The sequence below is a fragment of the Pristis pectinata genome, chromosome 3 (genome assembly GCF_009764475.1).
Source record: "Pristis pectinata isolate sPriPec2 chromosome 3, sPriPec2.1.pri, whole genome shotgun sequence".
NCBI classification, from domain to species: Eukaryota; Metazoa; Chordata; class Chondrichthyes; order Rhinopristiformes; family Pristidae; genus Pristis; species Pristis pectinata.
The window spans coordinates 26,933,947-26,953,140 of NC_067407.1; the positions used below are offsets into that span (position 1 = coordinate 26,933,947).

At 40.3% G+C, this 19,194-nt stretch overlaps 1 protein-coding gene across 4 annotated transcripts in view; it reads right to left on the minus strand.

Moving 5' to 3' along the window:
- The window catches only part of dmap1 (DNA methyltransferase 1 associated protein 1), a 71,820-nt gene that overhangs the window by 25,389 nt on the left and 27,237 nt on the right, over positions 1 to 19,194 (minus strand). For all 4 annotated transcript variants that reach the window (XM_052012043.1, XM_052012040.1, XM_052012041.1 and 1 more), the window contains 3 exons: positions 12,520 to 12,687; positions 7,775 to 7,960; positions 4,824 to 4,895 (listed from right to left, as the gene is read on the minus strand). In XM_052012043.1, the coding sequence (XP_051868003.1) occupies positions 4,824 to 4,895; positions 7,775 to 7,960; positions 12,520 to 12,687 (426 nt within the window). The remainder of the gene's footprint in view (positions 1 to 4,823; positions 4,896 to 7,774; positions 7,961 to 12,519; positions 12,688 to 19,194) is intronic.

Consider the following 19,194-nt stretch of genomic DNA (forward strand, 5'->3'; position numbering starts at 1 on the left):
AACAAACAAATCTTTACCTTTGTGGCCCACATAAACCAACATTCCCATTGCTTGCAATTAACTGGCTTGATCATTGATAATCAAGAAAAATGAGGTTATCAAATATTGCTTAGAAATTCAAAATAAAGGTCACAATTGGAAATATTAAAAATTTAAAGAAAATGTAGGAAAAATTGCAAATTACAGGAAAAAAAATAAGAGTCCTTTTGCAAATGGTTCCTTCGAACATTTGCTATTTGAACTGGATGATCACTTCTTTAAAGTCATCCCAATAAACAAAGTGCAACATGTTAATCCACAGGAGCTAATGCATTATTAAATGTATTTGAGTAATAAACTCCTCACTTTGATGAAATAAATTTTGCATACAGACTCGTCTGTGCTCATCAGTCTTGAAGACAAATAAACTGACGTTGTTAAGTTTTCAGATATGAGTTTTACATTGGTGATATAAATCATGAAATGTTGGTAATGATAGTAAATTAAAATACATTTTGGCTGTTGACACTGTGTACCCTTTTAATAAATTAGCCCTCCATATTACTGAAGCATGGAGCAAGTTTATCTTATATGGCTTAAGAATCTTTTTTTCCTAGGATTATGAAAGCAATCTTTCAAAATCATTGAATTTACATGCATTCTGCACTGTAGAAATTGACAAAAATTCTGACATCATGCCTTCTGGAACAATAATTCAATAATTTTACCTGCATGAATTACCTGCAGCTTCACCTTTTCATAATATATCAACAGTAAATCAGATGCAGGTCTAGACTTTCTAATGTTGACTATCAGACTGAGCCTTTGATAATCCCAGTTTATCTTGCTAACAGCTTCCCATCTCTATTATGTTTCAAGAAGTTAGGTGATGCACTTTTAAATATGCTAATATTGACATTCTTTTTTTTTAAGGAGGAAGGGAAGAACAGGACAATCATACTTGCATTTCTCATGCTCTTTGGTTAACTCATAAGAATTCAGACCAGTCCCTAGTGAAAAATTCACTAAACACCGTTCCCTCAAAGAGCTCAGGTCACAACCTAAACAAAATTATCTATTTTCAAATTTCCTCTCAGAATTTGTCACGGTTGAGTGCAAAATCTTTATTAAGTTAGAGTCCGTTAAAACAACAGAATTTACAGTAAAACTCCAACAATCTGGCACCCCTGGGATTTTGGTGGTGCTGACTAGTGGATCTTCCAGACCATTGGATGTTATTCCTAACACATTTTTATTTCATTTTGTTTTACATGTTACACAATAGGATATAAAGTTTCCAGTGAATGCAGGAGCAAGTAGCATACAAACACTCTGGACCCCAGCACTGACCACAAATCTACAAACATTCCTGAGCCCTGGTGTTCCGGCCCCAACCCCAGCTCTGGCTGCACACCTAGCTTGCACTGTGGACCACAGCTCACATTCTGGGCTTATGAGTGAGCCAGATGTCAAACCATCAGGATTTACAAACAGTCAGATGCCAGACAAATTACACTTAACTGGGATTACCAGGACTCATGTGCCTCAGTCGAGTGGGCATGTGCTGGAAAAAACCCCGCTCGCACACTCGCAAGGAAAGAACCTCAGTATGAAACTTAGACAACAAAAGGCACAAGTGTGACTGAGACTGATCACCTCACATCTTGACAGATAGTGCGAGTATTTGTACTTTCTCTTTGCAAAATGTTTGAGTAATGCTCAATATACCTTCCACCAGTTGTCAGTAGTATGACTCCAATATAAGTATGAATTTGGCACAGCAATACCATTTGGCACAACAACCTCATTTCAGGCTTCTGTTGATCATTTTCCCACAGAAAAGATTTGAAAGAGACTTTCCTTAATCAGTACGTAGTAAGTTCAAAATGGGAGTGAATGATACAACGCTAAGTTTTCAGGAGATGAATCTAGGCAGCTGGAAAAGATGGCAATGGGAGCGCACATAGAGAGCAGTTTAATATTTAGTTGGATCCCCTAATCCATTTTATCCACCTTTTTCATTTTATGAAATTTTACTGAACAAAATGTTTTCCAAGAACATATCCCTTTCATAATTCATGGAATGGCTGTATCTGTTCTTACTTTATTGTACTGTATTAATGGGAAGGATGACCACACAAATCCTGCTAAATTATTGAGACTAGTGTCTTCTCTACACTGTGGAAATAAGGTATAAATTGATTACTAGGACAGAGTAATGAACTGTTTACAGCTCTCCCCCAGTTAGCAACATTTACTTAATGAATCTTCACCATAATGAAGGGTTACATTTAATTTGCCGCTTAACAAATGTTTCGTTTGCTAATTGAAGGGTAGGGAACACATTTGGAGACCGTTTTTCAGATGCAGGTCCATAAAAATCAGTAACATTTAACAGCTTTTTTTGATTGGTTCAATGGGAAGGTTATTAAATAAACAAGTGATTTAAAATGGGGTAAAAGACTCTTTAGAGCATGTGCGCTCTTCAATCTGGCAATAATGGCAATTCAATGAATGACTTGTTTGTTTCAACTTTTACGTTTCAGCTTGTCAACATAAGCATGATTCACTTCTGATTTACTGGATCCTTATTGGGAGGAGAGTGACTAGCTTCTGAATTTCTTCATCATCTATGGCAGCTTGTAGCTAGTGGCCAGCAACACAGCAACAAACAACAGATTTACCAGCACAGCGCACAATCTTAGTGTTCTCGATTTTCGGGATTCATGGCCATTTCTGTAATATACCCCTGCAAAAGTTAAGGATTTACTGCACCTCCTGCTACCAAATTTCATGTAACGTTGGTTTCTTTGGGAACTTAACTCCTTTGTTAATCATGGGAGAGTTGAGTTTGTCTTCAGGACAAAACTTAAAAAACATGAATATAATTCCCATAAAACCCACCATTTAAAATGTAGCTCTTCCATATTTTTTCTGCCAGAAAATCATCGCCAAAAGCCCAAAATATCATAAAGCTTGTCCAAGTGCTAGTATTGAACTGCCACAAGTAGTGCTATTTTGCAACTTCTTTGCATGATTATAATTTTTTGATTTGGTAAAATCATAGAAAAAATAGAATCATAGAATCATATAGCATGGAAACAAGCCCTTTGGCCCAACTCATCTATGCTGACTGTGTTGTCCAGCCAGTTTGGCCCATATCCCTCTAAACTTCTCCTATCCATGTACTTATCTAAATGTTGCTAATGTGCCCACCCCAACCACTTCCTCTGGCAGCTCATTCCAAATACATACCACCTGTGTGTGAAGAAGTTGCCCCTCAGGTCCCCTTTAAATTTTTCCTCTCTCATATTAAACCTACGTTCTCTAGTTTCAGACTCCCCTACCCTGGGAAAAAGACCGTGACAATTCATTTTATCCATGCCCCTCATAGAGTCATCCCTCAGTCTCCTACACTCCAGGGAAAAAAGCCCCAGTTTATCCAGTCTCTTCCTATAACTCAACACCTCCAGTCCCAGCAACATCCTTGTGAATCTCTTCTGCACTCTGTCCAGCTTAATGACATCCTTCCCATAGCTTGGTGACCAGAATGCTATTACAGCACCAGCGACCCGGGTTCAATTCCTGCCACCGTCTATAAGGAGTTTGTACATCCTGCCCGTGTGTCTGCGTGGGTTTCCTCCAGGTGCTCTGGTTTCCTCCAACATTCCAAAGATGTACAGGTTAGGAGTTGTGGGCATGCAATGTTGGTGCCGGAAGAGTGGTGACACTTGCGGGCTGCCCCCAGCATATTCTCAGTAACGCAAAAAGACACATTTCACTGTGTGTTTCAATGTATATGTGACTAATAAAGAAATATCTTTAAAGAAAAATATTAAAATGCCACACTTTGCACTGGTCCAAATTAAATTTCATCTGCCAATCCTTGGCCCACTTCGCCAGTTCTAGATCCTTCTGTAATCTTAAGTAACCTTATTCATTATCCACTATACCACCAATTTTGATGTCATTTGCAAATTTACTAACTATGTCACCTACATTCTCATCCAAATTGTTATTATAGATGGCGAACAATAGTGGACCCAGCCCCGATCCCTGCGGCACACCTCTGGCCACAGGATTCCAATCTGAAAAAAAATCTTGCACTACCACCCTCTGACTCCTACCACCATGCCAATTTTGTATCCAATTGGCTAACTCACCCTGGATCCCATGTGATCTAGTCTTAAGGACCAGCTTACCATGCAGGACCTTATCAAAGACCTTGCTAAAGTCAAGGTCTTGCTAAAGACCTTGCTAACATCCACCGCTTTGCCCTCATCAATCCTCTAGGTCACTTCTTCAAAAAACTCAATCAAATTCATGAGACACAATTTCCATTCCACAAAGCCATGCTGACTATCCCTAATCAGTCCTTACCCACCCAAGTACACGTAGATCCTGTCTCTCAGAATCTCCTGTCACCACTGACCTCACTGGCCTGTAGTTCCCTGGCTTGACCTTGCAGCCCTTCTTAAATAAAGGCACAACATAAAGCCACCCACCCATAGCTAACAATGATACAAATATCTTTTCAGTGGGCAGATTTTCTAGCATAACAGCTGGCAAACTGCAAGAGGTTGGTGCCCTGCTGCTGGACTTCAAGACACCAACATGAGATTGGAGTCAGAATGCTTTAGGCAAGGATGTACAGGTGCACATTTGTGTGACTGACTCTCAGGTACATTTCATATTGTGAATTTGACCCTCCTGCAAAAAAAGTTTTGTACCACTGTACAAATTAAATGATTAATATAAATATTGATAAATTGTACTCTACTACTATTACATTTATACAGTTGTCCCATCAATTCAAAAATTATTGAAATTGTTAAAATCCTTACCCTTTGACTTCGTAATGTGACTCCTGCAGACTTGAAATCTGGAAATTTGATACCTGCAGTTTCTGGTACAGTCTATAAAACAAGAGTAAGCAGAATATGTTGGAACAGAATCACAAAAATTGTTGGAAATAAGGTAAACAGTTTCTGGATGACACACTATTTGTAAGTTTTGATGATCTTGGCTAGGGAACGCTAGGGAGGTTCTGTAGAAGTAATTATGAATAGAAGACTTCTTTATAACAAATGCCTCATTTAAAGGTTTATTACACTCCCAGTTAATTATTTTTTGGTTATAAATAGTACACAAAATCATATACAAATACATAGTCAACAAAAACTTCTAGTCAATATGAAAACTACTAATTAGTATTTGATTAGAGTGGCATAAAAAATCTCCAGCAGCAATTCTATTCAGACCTACAAAAATATAACAGCTTGTGTTAAGTCTCGGTCTTGCATTTTATAATACTGTTTGCTTCAATAGCATGTGGTTTTTCTAATGCAATTAACCCTATCTCGTAGAAATCTTTAAGGTAAATAGAACAAAAAAAACTTAAAAAAACAACAACCAAAATCTCAACTGTGCTCGCAAATCAATGGGTAGTAACTTGCAACACTTTTATTGCAAATGATATTAACAGAAAGGGATCCACTTCCACACAATTTTTTGCACACCTCTCTGAAATTTCATAAAAACTAATTTAAAAATCACTTAAACTTCCTAGAGTCAAACTTCATGAACAAAAATATCGAACCATGCTCATGTTTGTGACACAAACCTGACTTTTATGCTTTGTTGCTCAGTACAGTAACTTGCTCCAATTTAAGAGCTGCCAGGAGCTAGGAAACAGCAGCAAAAATTAATCAAATGCAAATGCAGATATAGTTTATCTATTTTATAACTTTTGCCAAATGTGGCACAGCACCAGGATATCAGATTAGGTGCACAAAACAGAATGCATTCGGCACCATTGCCCTAGATGATAAGTAAGAATGTTTATGTGCAAAATTTTGATACTTGTAGTATTGGCTAAATGCTAAAAAACATCAATTTAAGCTGGTGGCTTCCAGAATGCATTATCAGTGATGGAAGCAGATAGCAGCACTAGAAGGGTTGGCTAAATGTTAATATTTTTTACTGTATTAATTTTCTTGGGATCTTGGTGTCACTGGCAAGGCCAGCATTTACTGAGGTGGTGCTGATGAGCCACGTTCTTGAGTGCTTCAGTACTCCATAATGTTGTTGGGTAGGGAGTTCCAGGATTTACAGCCACCCACAGTTAATGAATAGCAATCTAACTTCAAGTCACTGAAGGTCAAGAAACTGTCAGCGTTGGAAATCCGAAATAAAAATTTTTTAAAAAGCGATGAAAACACCCAGGCAGCATCTGTGGTAAGAGAAACAGAGTTATCATTTCAAGTCAAAGATTTCTTCAGAACTGGTTAATTCTGTTTTCCTTCCACAGATGCTGCCTTCCAGTATTTTCTGTTTTTCTCTTTTAAGTCCACATCAGGATGGTGTGACAGAGGGGAACTTCCAGGTGTTGGTGATTCCATGCATCTTCTGCCCTTGTCTTCCTCGCTGGAGCATTCAGGTTTAGAAGATGCTGTCAGAGTAACCTAGGTGGGAACTGTAGTGCACGTTGCAGCCACGGTGGAGAATAAAATGAATGTTTAGGCTGTTTATAGAATACCAGTCAAGTAGATTGTTTTGTCCTAGATGGTGTTGAGCTTCTTGAGTATTGTTGGATCTGCACTTATCCAGGCAGATAAGGAGTATTCCTTCATTTGTGCCTTGTAGATGGAAGTCAGGAGGCAAGTCACTTAGCTAGGAAATCAAGCTTCTGACCCACTCTTGTAGCTACTGTGTTTATGTGGCTGGTCAATATTGATTTCCAGGACATTTATGGTGGGAGGCTCAACAATGGTGAGAGTATTAGGAATCAAAGACAGGTGGTTAAACATAGCATTGTTGGAGATGTTCATTGCCTAGCCCTTCTGTGACGTGTATGTTACTGGCCATATATCATCCATGCCAAAGTGGAATACTGGCCAATCAAGAGGACTAGAATCCAAAAGAGTAAAATTGTTATGTCATTACTGTACAAAGCCTGGAGTAATCTGAGCAGTTCTGGGCACCACTGCTTATGAAAATTACACTGGCCTAAACAGCAATGTGGCATAGACTTATTTAAATGATATCTGGACTCTAATGTATACACTGGATTATATTCCCTGGAATAGAGAATGTTGTGGGAAATTTCAATGTAGTTTCAAGGTTAAGAGAAGCAAAAGACTAGATGGAAATTATTTTTGTTGTCCAGGATAATGAACCACTGTTTTAACTGAGATCCAGCCCTCTCAAGAGTAAACTTAGAAAATACATTTATCTGCAAGGATGGTAGAAACTTGGAACTCTTCTGCAAACTTTAATTGATACTAGGTAAATTGTTAATTTTAAAGCCGAGTATGATAATTTTTTTTATTGAATATAATTCAATAAAAGGGGTAATTCTGGTATCATAGATTAGCCTGACTATATTGAATGACAAGGCCAAATCAAGAGGTTAAATGGCTTATCCTTGTTCCTCTGTAGGGTTGGTCATTCAGCAAAATTCTCGGCTGAGGAACCTAATTTGTTTCTCATTCCTAAAAATTGAAGGGATGTGGATTTGTAATCTTTTCCCACCAAATGAAGCAACTATGTTAAAAGTTAAACTGTCAGTTTAAAGCCATGAGCCACAAATGCACGTGTATCTATTCCATCTGGTCATTAAATAAGTTACCTGCAACCATGCCAGTGGAGTACTTTTACAAGAAGTAGGTGCTGGGAGAAACAGATCAACATCTGTTTTGGGCAACTCTGTTTGGGGGGGAAAATAATCAAGACCATTTCAAAAATTCTATTCTTTTTCTTTAAAAAAATACCCCGTGCATTTATAGAATCTCACCGGTTTTTCTGTTTCTTTTTTCTGCGGAAGTTTCTTTTTTGCTGCCTTTCGCTCTGCCCTGCGCATTTCTGTGGTATTGTCTGCAGCTGTGATGAGTTTCTGCAAATCCTGCGTTTTCTTTTCTCGCTCTTTTTTTCTCATTTCAATTTTCCTTAATTCTTGTATTAAGTACTCCTCTTCAGCCACCTACAAACAAAGGAAACACAAATATTATTGAAAACAATTCCGATGCCTGGTGGAATAGATGCATAATACTGTACAACTTTAGTAAAGTCAATTTCTCAGTTAATACACAGCCAATCTTTTGGAAGGTGGGCAAAGAGGGAATTTGTTTACTGCTTTAATTTCACCCTTAATTGTGACTCACTACATTGTTGTGGATCAGGTGTTACAGTTAGGCAAAATTCAGAATTTCATCTCTAAAATCTGATGAACCACATATGTTTATTGACAATCTGATATTTTCACAATCACCATTATTGACATCAGCATTTCATTCCCGATTTATTTAATAAATGAATTTGAATTCTTCAGTTGCCTTGATGGATGTTTAACCTATGCCCCCATACAACATAAGAATATAAGAAAAATAGTAGACCATACAGCTCCTCAAGCCTGCCTTTCAGTATCATGGCCAATCTAATCTTTGGCCTGAACTCTGTTTTATTTTACCCGATCCCCAAAACCTTTAATTTCTCTGCAGTCCAAAAATTTATCTCAGCCCTGAATAAACTTAATAACCTTGTAACTAGTGTTCTCGGGATAAATAATTACAAATATTTACAACAGCCTGAGAGAAGAAATTCCTCCTCATCCCAGTCATATGTGTTCAACCTGTTATCCTGAGATTCTGCCCAAAGCTGTTAGAAAGGATTCTAAGGGATAGGATTTATGAACACCTAGAGAATCGTGGACTGATTAGGGACAGCCAGCATGGCTTTGTGAAGGGAAGATCTTGCCTCACAAGCCTGATAGAGTTCTTTGAGGAGGTGACCAGGAAGATTGATGAGGGCAGTGCGGTGGATGTGGTTTACATGGATTTTAGTAAGGCGTTTGATAAGGTTCCTCATGGTAGGCTTCTTCAGAAGGTCAGAGGCCAAGGGATCCAAGGAAGCTTGGCTGTGTGGATTAGGAATTGGCTTGCATGTAGAAAGCAGAGGGTTGTGGTGGAAGGAGTGCCCTCGGATTGGAAGGCAGTGACTAGTGGTGTCCCGCAGGGATCGGTTCTGGGACCTCTATTTTTTGTGATATTTATAGATGACTTAGATGAGGGGGTGGAGGGCTGGGTTAGTAAATTTGCGGACGACACTAAGATAGGTGGTGTGTGGATAGTGTGGAGGGCTGTCGGAGCTTACAGAGGGATATTGATAGGATGCAGAGCTGGGCTGACAAGTGGCAGATGGAGTTCAATCTGGAGAAGTGTGAGGTGGTACACTTTGGAAGGACAAACTCCAGGGCAGAGTACTGGGTGAATGGCAAGGTACTTGGCAGTGTGGAGGAGCAGAGGGATCTGGGGGTTCATATTCACAGTTCATTGAAAGTTGCTTCACAGGTGGAAAGAACAGTGAAGAAGGCCAATGGGATGTTGGCTTTCATAAGTCGCGGGATTGAGTTTAAGAGCCGCGAGGTGATGATGCAGCTTTACAAAACTCTAGTTAGGCCACACTTAGAGTACTGTGTTCAGTTCTGGTCGCCTCATTATAGGAAGGATGTGGAGGCGTTGGAGAGGGTTGCAGAGGAGATTTACCAGGATGCTGCCTGGATTAGAGAGTATTGAATATGAGGAGAGGCTTAAGGTGCTAGGGCTTTATTCACTGGAAAGGAGGAGGATGAGAGGAGACATGATAGAGGTATATAAAATACTGAGAGGAATAGATAGAATAGACAGTCAGCGCCTCCTTCCCAGGGCACCAATGCTCAAGACGAGAGGGCATGGCTTTAAGGTTATGGGTGAGAGGTTCAGGGGAGATGTCAGGGGGAGGTTTTCACCCAGAGAATGGTTGGTGCATGGAATGCACTGCCTGGGGTGGTGGTGAGGCAGATACATGAACAGGTTCAAGAGCTTGTTGGATAGGCATATGGAGGAGTGTGGGATGGGGGGACATGCGGGAGGAAGGGGTTAGGTAGTGTGAGGGTGGTTTGATGGACGGCACAACATGGTGGGCCGAAGGGCCTGTTTTGTGCTGTATGGTTCTATGGTTCTGGATTCTTGCACTAAGGGAAATACCACCATAGCATCTATCTATCAGGTTGCTCAGGATCTTGTATGTTCAACAAGATCACCTCTCAACTATGCTGTAGAGATAGAGGCCCTTTCAGCTCAATCTTGCCTAATACAGCAACCACCTCAGACTAGTAAACAATCTAACAAACTTTTGTCGCACTGCATCGAACACAAATATATCCTTATTTAAATATGACGACCACAACTGCATGCACTATTCCAAATGTCCTCTCGCCAATGGCCGAAGCAGTGGTAGCAAGACTTCCTTGCTCTTCTACTCCAATGCAATAAATACAATAAAGGCCAACATACCATTTGCCTTCCTAATTACTTGATGTACCTACATGCCAACTTTATGATGTCTCAGAACTCCTAGATCTCTCTGAATACCATTACAAATAATCTCACACCATTTAGACAACAGTTTCTACTATAATAATATAAAGATACAAGAAAGAGGTATAGACCAGGACATCTGTACCCCCAGGCCTGCAACATCATTCAATAAGATTATGACTGATCCAGTTTTGGCCTCTACACCACATTTACCGCTGTTTCCCCCTTACTTCTTTACAACTGATCCAAAACAGATTACCTCACATTTCCTCTCATTATACTCCATCCATCAACATTTTGTCCACACATTTAATCCAGCTATCTCACTTTGTATTCACCTCACAATTTACCTTCCCACTTATCTCCTTATTGTCTGTAACTTAGACACACATGCTTGCAAAGTGACCCCAAAGCTGGGAATTAAATATTCCAAGATACTTCTCTTTACAAGAGATAAGTAAAATGGAAAAAAAAGACAGGGTTCCCCTGATATTAAAGGATGGGTTCAAAGCAGTAGAGGGGAAGCATCTTATCTCAAGAAATTAAGTAATAGAATCAATTAGGGTGGAGCTAAGAATCAACAAGGGCCAGAAAACATTTGGTGGAGTTGCCTACCAAACAGCAGAGGCCATGCCACTCTTATGAGTGAATAGAAAAATTAGAGGTGCAGGTATCAAGACTATTAAATAATCAAGGTGGACTTTAATCTATATCTAGACTGGGCAAATCTAACGGAACAAATATTTTGTGCCTGTTTACACAGAAGACAGAAAACCTCCTAGAAAAAGTGAACTATGGAGATCAAAGAAATGAGCATTAGTTAATAAACAGTACTGAAGAAACTAATAGGACTGATAAATCCCTCAAGAGCAGATGACCTGCATCCCCAATGTTTTTGAAAGAGGTGGGGATAAAGATAGTGGATAAAGACACTGGTTGTCATGTCCCAAAATTCCAGATTCTGGAAGGGTTGCAATTTGAAAGATCACAAATACGACCCCACTATTTAAGAATAGGGGCTAGAAAACAAAATACTCTAGATCAGTTGATAAAGAAAATGTTGGAATTCAGTATTAAAGAAGTGGTAACAGCAGACTTGAAAATTAATAATAGGGCAGAATCAACATGGATTTATGAAAAGGAATTCCCATTTCACAAATGCCTGTCACTGCTTTTCTATGTTCATGCCTTTTAATCTAATTTCCTAAACTACATTAGCTAACTTACCCCTCATTTGTAGGTAGCTGACTTTAAGTTAGGCTAGTTTCAGACTCAAATTTCTTATTCTCAAAACTGAATGCAAAAATCTTTCATCATTATCACTTTCCTCTACAATATCCTATACTTTGAGGTTACTAATTAATCTCATTTCCTTACACATGATCAGATCTAAAATAGTATTTTCCCTGGTTGGATCTACATCCTTTGTTCTATGAAATTTTCTCAAATCACTCTAACCTCTGGACTATAACCCCTGTAAGAAACAGCTATGCCATTTCTATGACACAGAAATATGTTTTTTATGGAAATATTTTAATTTAGGTACACACATGAATTCAACATGGCAATAGACTTCATGCTTCTCATAAAGGAAAAAGCTTTTTTTGTGCTTTCATTAAGTTATCTTTTGTTTCACATGGTAGGATACAGGATATATATTTTAAGTAAAAAAAACGAACTGCTAGAGGATCCAGATTCACAGACCAGATGAAGGGTCTCAACCCGAGACATCAACTGTCCATTTCCCTCTACAGTTTCTCCAACAGTTTGTTCTTTGCTCCAAATTCCAGCACGTGCATTCTTGGTGTCTCCGTGTATTTTAAGTATTTTGTTTCTTTTTCATTTCAACTGCAAAACAAAAACTTGCTTTTGTAGCGGTTGCTACCGCGGAATAAAACAAGACTCTACTCGGAGGATTGCCAAACAGAACTGGTTTATTTTCCCGCCTTGTGCGGGCCCTTTAAGGGAGAGAAACTCCCGCCCAAAAAAACCGGCAATGACATAAGTCCTACGTCATCAGGACTTTCCCGCGTGCGGGTTCTCCCCGTCGCTCGGAAAGACGAGGCCCGCCGCCATCTTGGGCCTCGTCGCTCCGACGCCGCGCGACCCGACTGCCGAGCCGGTTCGCCCGACTAGACGGTGAGTCGCCACACTTTTATTTTATATACTGAGCAGAAATTTTTACCTGCTCTGGCGTTCTGTTGTACAGTCTCTCAAGTTGCTCTTTTCTCCGTCTCTCATGTCCAGCATCAAAGACAGAAAGCTTGGGATCAGAACCAGGTGGGGCTCGGATCTTTGTTAACTTTGCACAAATGCTATAATATCGCTCTTTCAGATCTTCAACTGAACGTTTCTGTGAAAAAAAGGTTAAAAATTTAATAAGTAATCTGACAGTTAAGCATGTGCCAAAATAGATTAAATATCTTTCTTGGATATGCCTCAGTGGTCCAGGAATTAATGTTACCAGCAGTTGGATAGAGCAGCAAACAAGAAGAGATTATCTCATGGATCATACATGCATGCCACACAAGGACCTGGTACCCTTTGCTGATCTATCTATACCCTTGCAGCTAATAACATATGTGATTGACAGTTTTCTTTAAGACTGAATATATGTATAAACATATCCTTTCAGATCTTTCATGCAGTATCAATGAACATCAGGCCATTCTGAAACAATTCTCAGCAAACTGAATGGGTTTTCTGATCTGGCCATTCCATGCTTAACTAATAGGGATCTGGGACACTAATAAGAACTAATAAGCAAAAGAATAATTTTATACAATATTCAGTCACCAAAACTGGCCATGGGATAGTTCATATGTCAAATATTGTTGTTTGTTTGTCAGTGCTCTGTGGGGATAATGTGGCTCTAAGAGCCAATGTATCATCTGTACATCTCACCAATACTCATCAGTGTTTACTAATCACATAATCATAAAAGGGCCTCTAAGAAATTTGTGTCAGCTTTATCTGGGCTTTGAGTACAAAAGCAAAGAGATTATGCTACATCTTTATAAGTCATTGGTTAGGTCTCTCTACTGTGCCTAATACTAGGCTGAACCTTGGAAGAAAGATATGATGGCCTTCAAATGGGCGCAGAGCAAATGTATTGAAATGATATCAAGGTGAGTAACATTAATTGTGTTGAAGGTCGAAAAAGCCGAGATTAGTCTCATTAAAACAGATATTATGGAACGATTCAAAACTTATGAATGGCTATTATGGAATGTTTCTGGGGGAACACAAACACAGGTATCTGCAAAAGAACCCATCAGTATGCATTGCCCAAAACTGGTTGCAGCAGATTTTTAAACACTTCCCAAAAGAAATTGAATATATACTTGAAAAGGGCAAATTTGCAAGGTGGGAAGAGCTGGAGAGTGGGGTTAATTGAATAACACTTCGAAAAACTAGGCACAGAAACACAGCCAAATAGTCCTCCTTCCATGCCATAGGACTCGATGACCATAAACACGGGCTCCAGAGGAACTGTTGTTTCAGCATTAGAGGTGATAATTTGGTTGAGAATTTTATATACAATATGCACACACATATTTGGGCATGATCACATTATCCACTATAGTTAGGAACAGAAGATCACACAATACACATCCATGCCAGACATCCAAGTTAGGCTGAAGACAAAAGAGACTACAGATACTGGAATCTGAAACAAAGAAACAGAATGCTGGAAGAACTCAGTGGGTCAAGCAGCACCTGTGAGGCAAAAGGTGCAGGCTGATGTTTTGGGACTGATACAGAGTCTTAATCCGAAAAACTGACCTACAGAGTTTGCCTTTACAGATGCTGCTTGACTCACTGAGTTCTTCCAGCATTCTGTTTTTTATCCAATTTAGTGTGTTCAAACATTCATTTGAAACCAGTGCTGCCAAATTGGCTGGACTCTGGACCCAGCATTTAGCAGCTGGAAGAACCCCTCCAAGTGCACAATTTAATGAGAAGACCAATTACTGAGTGATGGCCCAGAAGGTGAATTAAATATAGAAAAGTAGTGCTGTTTGTAGTTTGGATAATACTGAAATTTCGTAAGTCTTGAGGTTACACCAAGGGTAAAATTACAAGCAAGTTTTAGCCAAAATCTGTAGCTATCAAATTTGGTGAGACTGGTAGCCATTACTTTAAGTATAAAACATACAAGGAAGAATGTGGAAAGCGACCTTCTGTGCAGGGCTACGTGAGAAGAGAGAAGGGTTGGAGAGTGAGAAGGTCCTTATCTACAAAAAGTCATTAAGAAGCAGCTCTCCTATTTCCACCTGAGGAAAGAGAAATTCTCCCAGGAAATATTTGCATTGTATTGGCAAGTGAGCAATGCACGAGCAAAAGATATACATTTACAGATTTCCTGTGGGTTTCCTTCTCATGAATCAGATATTTTGACAATAAAATAAGTGGAACAATACTAGAAAATGCCAGAAGCACTCAACAGGTCAGGCAGCAACTATAGAGAGAGAAACAGAGTTGATATTTCAGATCAAGGAACCTTTATCAGAAATGAAAAAGTGGGAAAACAAGCATGGTTATGTTGCAAAAAGGGAGTGGGCTGTCGAAAATAAAAGGAATATTTGTGATAGCATACAGATCAAAGTTGTCAACATAACAATTGCTTTAATACTGGAAGTTAGAGATATAAAAGAAACAAAGGAACGAATTGAAACTTAACTATACAGCAACACAGTCGTAGAGTCATAGAGCAATACAGCACAGACACAGGTCCTTCGGCCCAATGAATCCATGCCAAACACATTGACAAGCTAGCTAGTCCCAATTTCCTGTGTTCCGCTCATATCGCTCCAGACCCTCCATTCCATGTACCTATCCAAGTGCTTCTTAAATTATACTATTGTACCTGCCTCAACCATTTCCTCTAGCAGCTCATTCCATATACTCACCACCCTCTGCATGAGAAAGTTGCCCCTCAGGTCCCTTTTAAGTCTTTCCCCTCTCACCCTAAATCTATGCCCCCTTGTTTTGAACTCCCCTACCCTGGGGAAACAACTGTTACCATCCACCTTATCTATGTGCCTCATAATTTGAAACACCTCGATAGAATTGCCCCTCATTCTCCTATGTTCTAAGGAATAAAGACCTAGCCTGACCAACCTTTTCCTATAACTCAGGCCCTCCAGTCCTGGCAACATCCTTGTAAATCTTTTCTGCACTCTTTCCAGTTTAACCACATCTTTCCTATAACAGGGTGACTAAAACTGTACACAGTACTCCAAATGTGGCCTCACCAATGACTTGTATAACTGCAATATAATGTCCCAACTCCTATACTCAATACCCTGACTGATGAAGGCCAGCGAACTAAACACATTTTGCACCAGCCTCTCTACCTGTGACGCCACTTTCAATGAACTATGTACTTGTACTCCTAGCTCCCTCTGTTCTAATTCGCTCACTCGTGTCCCACCATGCATGGTATAAGTCCTACGCTGGTTTGGCTTTCCAAAATGCATCACCTCACACTTATCTGTGGTGACAAGAGGGAAAAAAAACTGCTTCCTCAATGTAAAATTTAATATTGAGTCCCAAGGACTGCAATATGCCCAAATGGAAGATGAAGTGTAGTTCCTCAAACAGTGCAGGAGACCAAAGATAGAGAGGTCACAGTGGGAGTTGATCCAAAATTAAAGTGGCATGTGACTGGAAGCTCAAGGTCACACTTACAGACTGAACACAGGTGTTCTGCGAAATAGAAAGGGAGATCGTCGTGGAGGGATCGTCTACTCGTATCACAGCTGCAGAAAGGGAGGAGATCGTGGAGGGATCGTCTACTGAGTCAGTGTGGGTGGAAGTCACAAACGCGAAGGGAGCAATCACTCTATTGGGAGTATTCTATAGGCCCCCTAATACCCACTGGCACACTGAGAAGTAGGCAGATTTTGGAAAGGTGCAAAAATAACGGGGTTGTTGTCAAAGGAGACTTCAACTTCCCTAATATTGATTGGCACCTCCTCAGTGCAAAAGGTTTAGATGGGGCAGAATTTATCAGGTGTGTCCAAGAAGGATTCTTAACATAGTATGTGGACAGGCCGATTAGAAGCGAGGCCATGCTAGATCTACTACCAGGCAATGAACCTGGTCAGGTGACAGACCTCTCAGTGGGCGAGCATTTCGGAGATAGAGACTCCGGACCTTTAACATATCCATGGACAAGGATAGGAGCAGACGATATGGGAAAGCTTTTAGTTGGGGGAGGGCTAATTACAATGGTATTAGGCAGGAACTTGGGAGTGTAAATTGGGAACAGATGCTCTCAGGGATATGCACAGCAGTAATGTGGAGGCTGTTTAGGGAACACCTGCATGGGATTCTGGATAGATTTGTCCCACTGAGACAGGGAAAGGATGGGAGGGTAAAGGAACCATGGTTGACAAGAGAGGTGAAACATGACTTGTCATGCAGGGCTCTTGAGAATTATAAGATAGCCAGGAAGAAGCTTAAGAAGGGACTTAGAGAGCTAGAAGGGGACATGAGAAGGCCTTGGTGAGTAGGATTAAGGAAAACCCCAAGGCATTCTACACCTATGTGAAGAGGAGGAGGATGACTAGAGAGAGGGTAAACCACTCAGAGATAAAGGGGGAAACATGTGCCTGGAGGCGGAAGAGGTAGGGGGGTTCCTTAATGAATACTTTGCCTTAGTGTACACTAGAGAGAGGGATTTTGATGAATGTGAGGTCGGCATAGAACAGGCTAATGTGCTGGAGCATGTTGAGGTTAAGAGGTAGTGTTGGAGCTTCAGAAGAACTTTAGGATAGATGAGTCCCCAGGGCTGGACAGGATATACCCCAGGCTACTACGGGAAGCGAGGGAAGAGATTGCTGGGGCGTTGATGATGATATTTGCATCTCCCCTGGCCACAGGTGTGGTACTGGAGGATTGGAGGATGGCAAATGTCGTTCTGTTGTTCAAGAAAGGTAATAGGGATAATCCTGGGAATTATAGACCAGAGTCATATGTCAGTGGAGGGCAAACTATTGGAGAGGATTCTGGGGACAGGACTGACAAGCATTTGGAGACGCATAGTCTTATTAGGGATAGTCAGCATGGCTTTGTGAGGGGCAGGTCGTGCCTCAGGAGCCTGAGTTTTTCAAGAGGTGACAAAACAAATTGATGAAGGTAGAGCGGTGGATGTGGTGTGTATGGTCTTTGGTGAGGCAGTTGACAAGGTTCCCCATGGTCAGCTCATTCAGAAAGTCATGAGGCATGGGATCCATGGAGACTTGGCTGTGTGGATTCAGAATTGGCTTGCCCACAGAAGGCAGAGGGTGGTAGTATATGGAGCATATTCTGCCTGGAGGTCGGTGACTAGTGGTGTTCAGCAAAGATCTGTTCCAAAACCCCTGCTCTTTGTGATTTTTATAAATGACTTGGATGAGGAAGTGGAGGGATGGGTTACTAAGTTTGCAGATGACACAAAGGTTGGAGGTATTGTGCATAGTGTAGAAGGTTGTTGTAGGTTACAACGGAATATAAACAGGATGCAGAGTTCGACAGAGAAGTGGCAGATGGAGTCCAATCTGGAGAAGTATGAAGTGATACACTTTGGAAGAATGAACTTGAAGGCGGAGTACAAGGTTAATGGCAGGATTCTTAACAATTTGGAGGAACAGAGGGATTGGGGTCAAAATCCATAGATTCCTCAAAGTTGCCGCAGGAGCTGATAGGGCGGTTAAAAAGGTGTATGGTGTGCTGACCTTCATTAGTCGGGGTACTGAGTTCAAAAGCTGCGAGGTAATGTTGCAGCTCTATAAAACTCTGGTTAGACCATGTTCTGGTCACCTCATTATAGGAAGGATGTGGAAGCTTCAGAGAGGGTGCAGAGGAGATTTATCAGAACATGTCTTATGAGGAAAGGTTGAGCAAGCTAGGGTTTTTCTCTTTGTAGCGATGCAGAATGAGAGGCAACTTGATAGAGGCGTATAAGATTATGAGAGGATAGATAAGGAGTGGACAGCCAGCACCTTTTCCCCAGAGCGGCAATGGCCAATACCAGAGGACATCAGTTTAAAGTCAGAGGAGGAAAGTTTAGGGGAGATGTCAGAGGTAGGTTTTTTTTTTAAACACAGAAAGTGGTGGCTGCCTGGAATTCACTGCCAGGGGTGGTGGTAGAGGCTGATACAATTGAGAAATTTAAAAGACTCCTAAATAGGCACATGAATGTAAGAAAAATGGAGGGTTTTTGGCTGTGTAGGAGGGAAGGTTTAGATTGATCATGGAGCAGGTGTTTATTTTGGTCGCACAACATTGTGGGCCGAAGGTCCCATACTGTTCTAGGTACGTTCTATGGTCACTGAACCTGCATTTGACTTCTCCAATGAAGAAGTGACCACATTGTGAGAACTGAATGTAATACACTAGATTGGAAGAAGTGCAAGTGAATTACTACTTTACCCAAAAGGACCAGTTGGATTTATGGATTGAAGAAAGAACGTAAAAATGCAGGTGTTACACCTCTGCAGTTGAATAGGAAAGTGTCATGAAAAAGGGAGTGGTTTGTGGAGATAGAAGAGTGGACCAGGAAGTGTTTATCTTTTCAGAATGAGCAAACTATAAACAAGGTTTATGACAAATCATCCAGAAGTTACATTACAGGAAATTAACTTAAATTTTAAAATAAATTATTAGGCTGTGGTTAACTTGCAAGAATAATCATTTTACTTAGAAGTGCAAAAGGAAGGAAAATGTTTTTTGATAGTGTTACCCATCATGGACTATTAGCTCATTTGTGTCAATTAAAAAGTCTAGAACAATTTTATTCTTGGAAAGCGATAGCCTGTGTAATTGACAGCTCTACTATCCATTCATTGAATAAGGGAGGAGTGGAATGTTC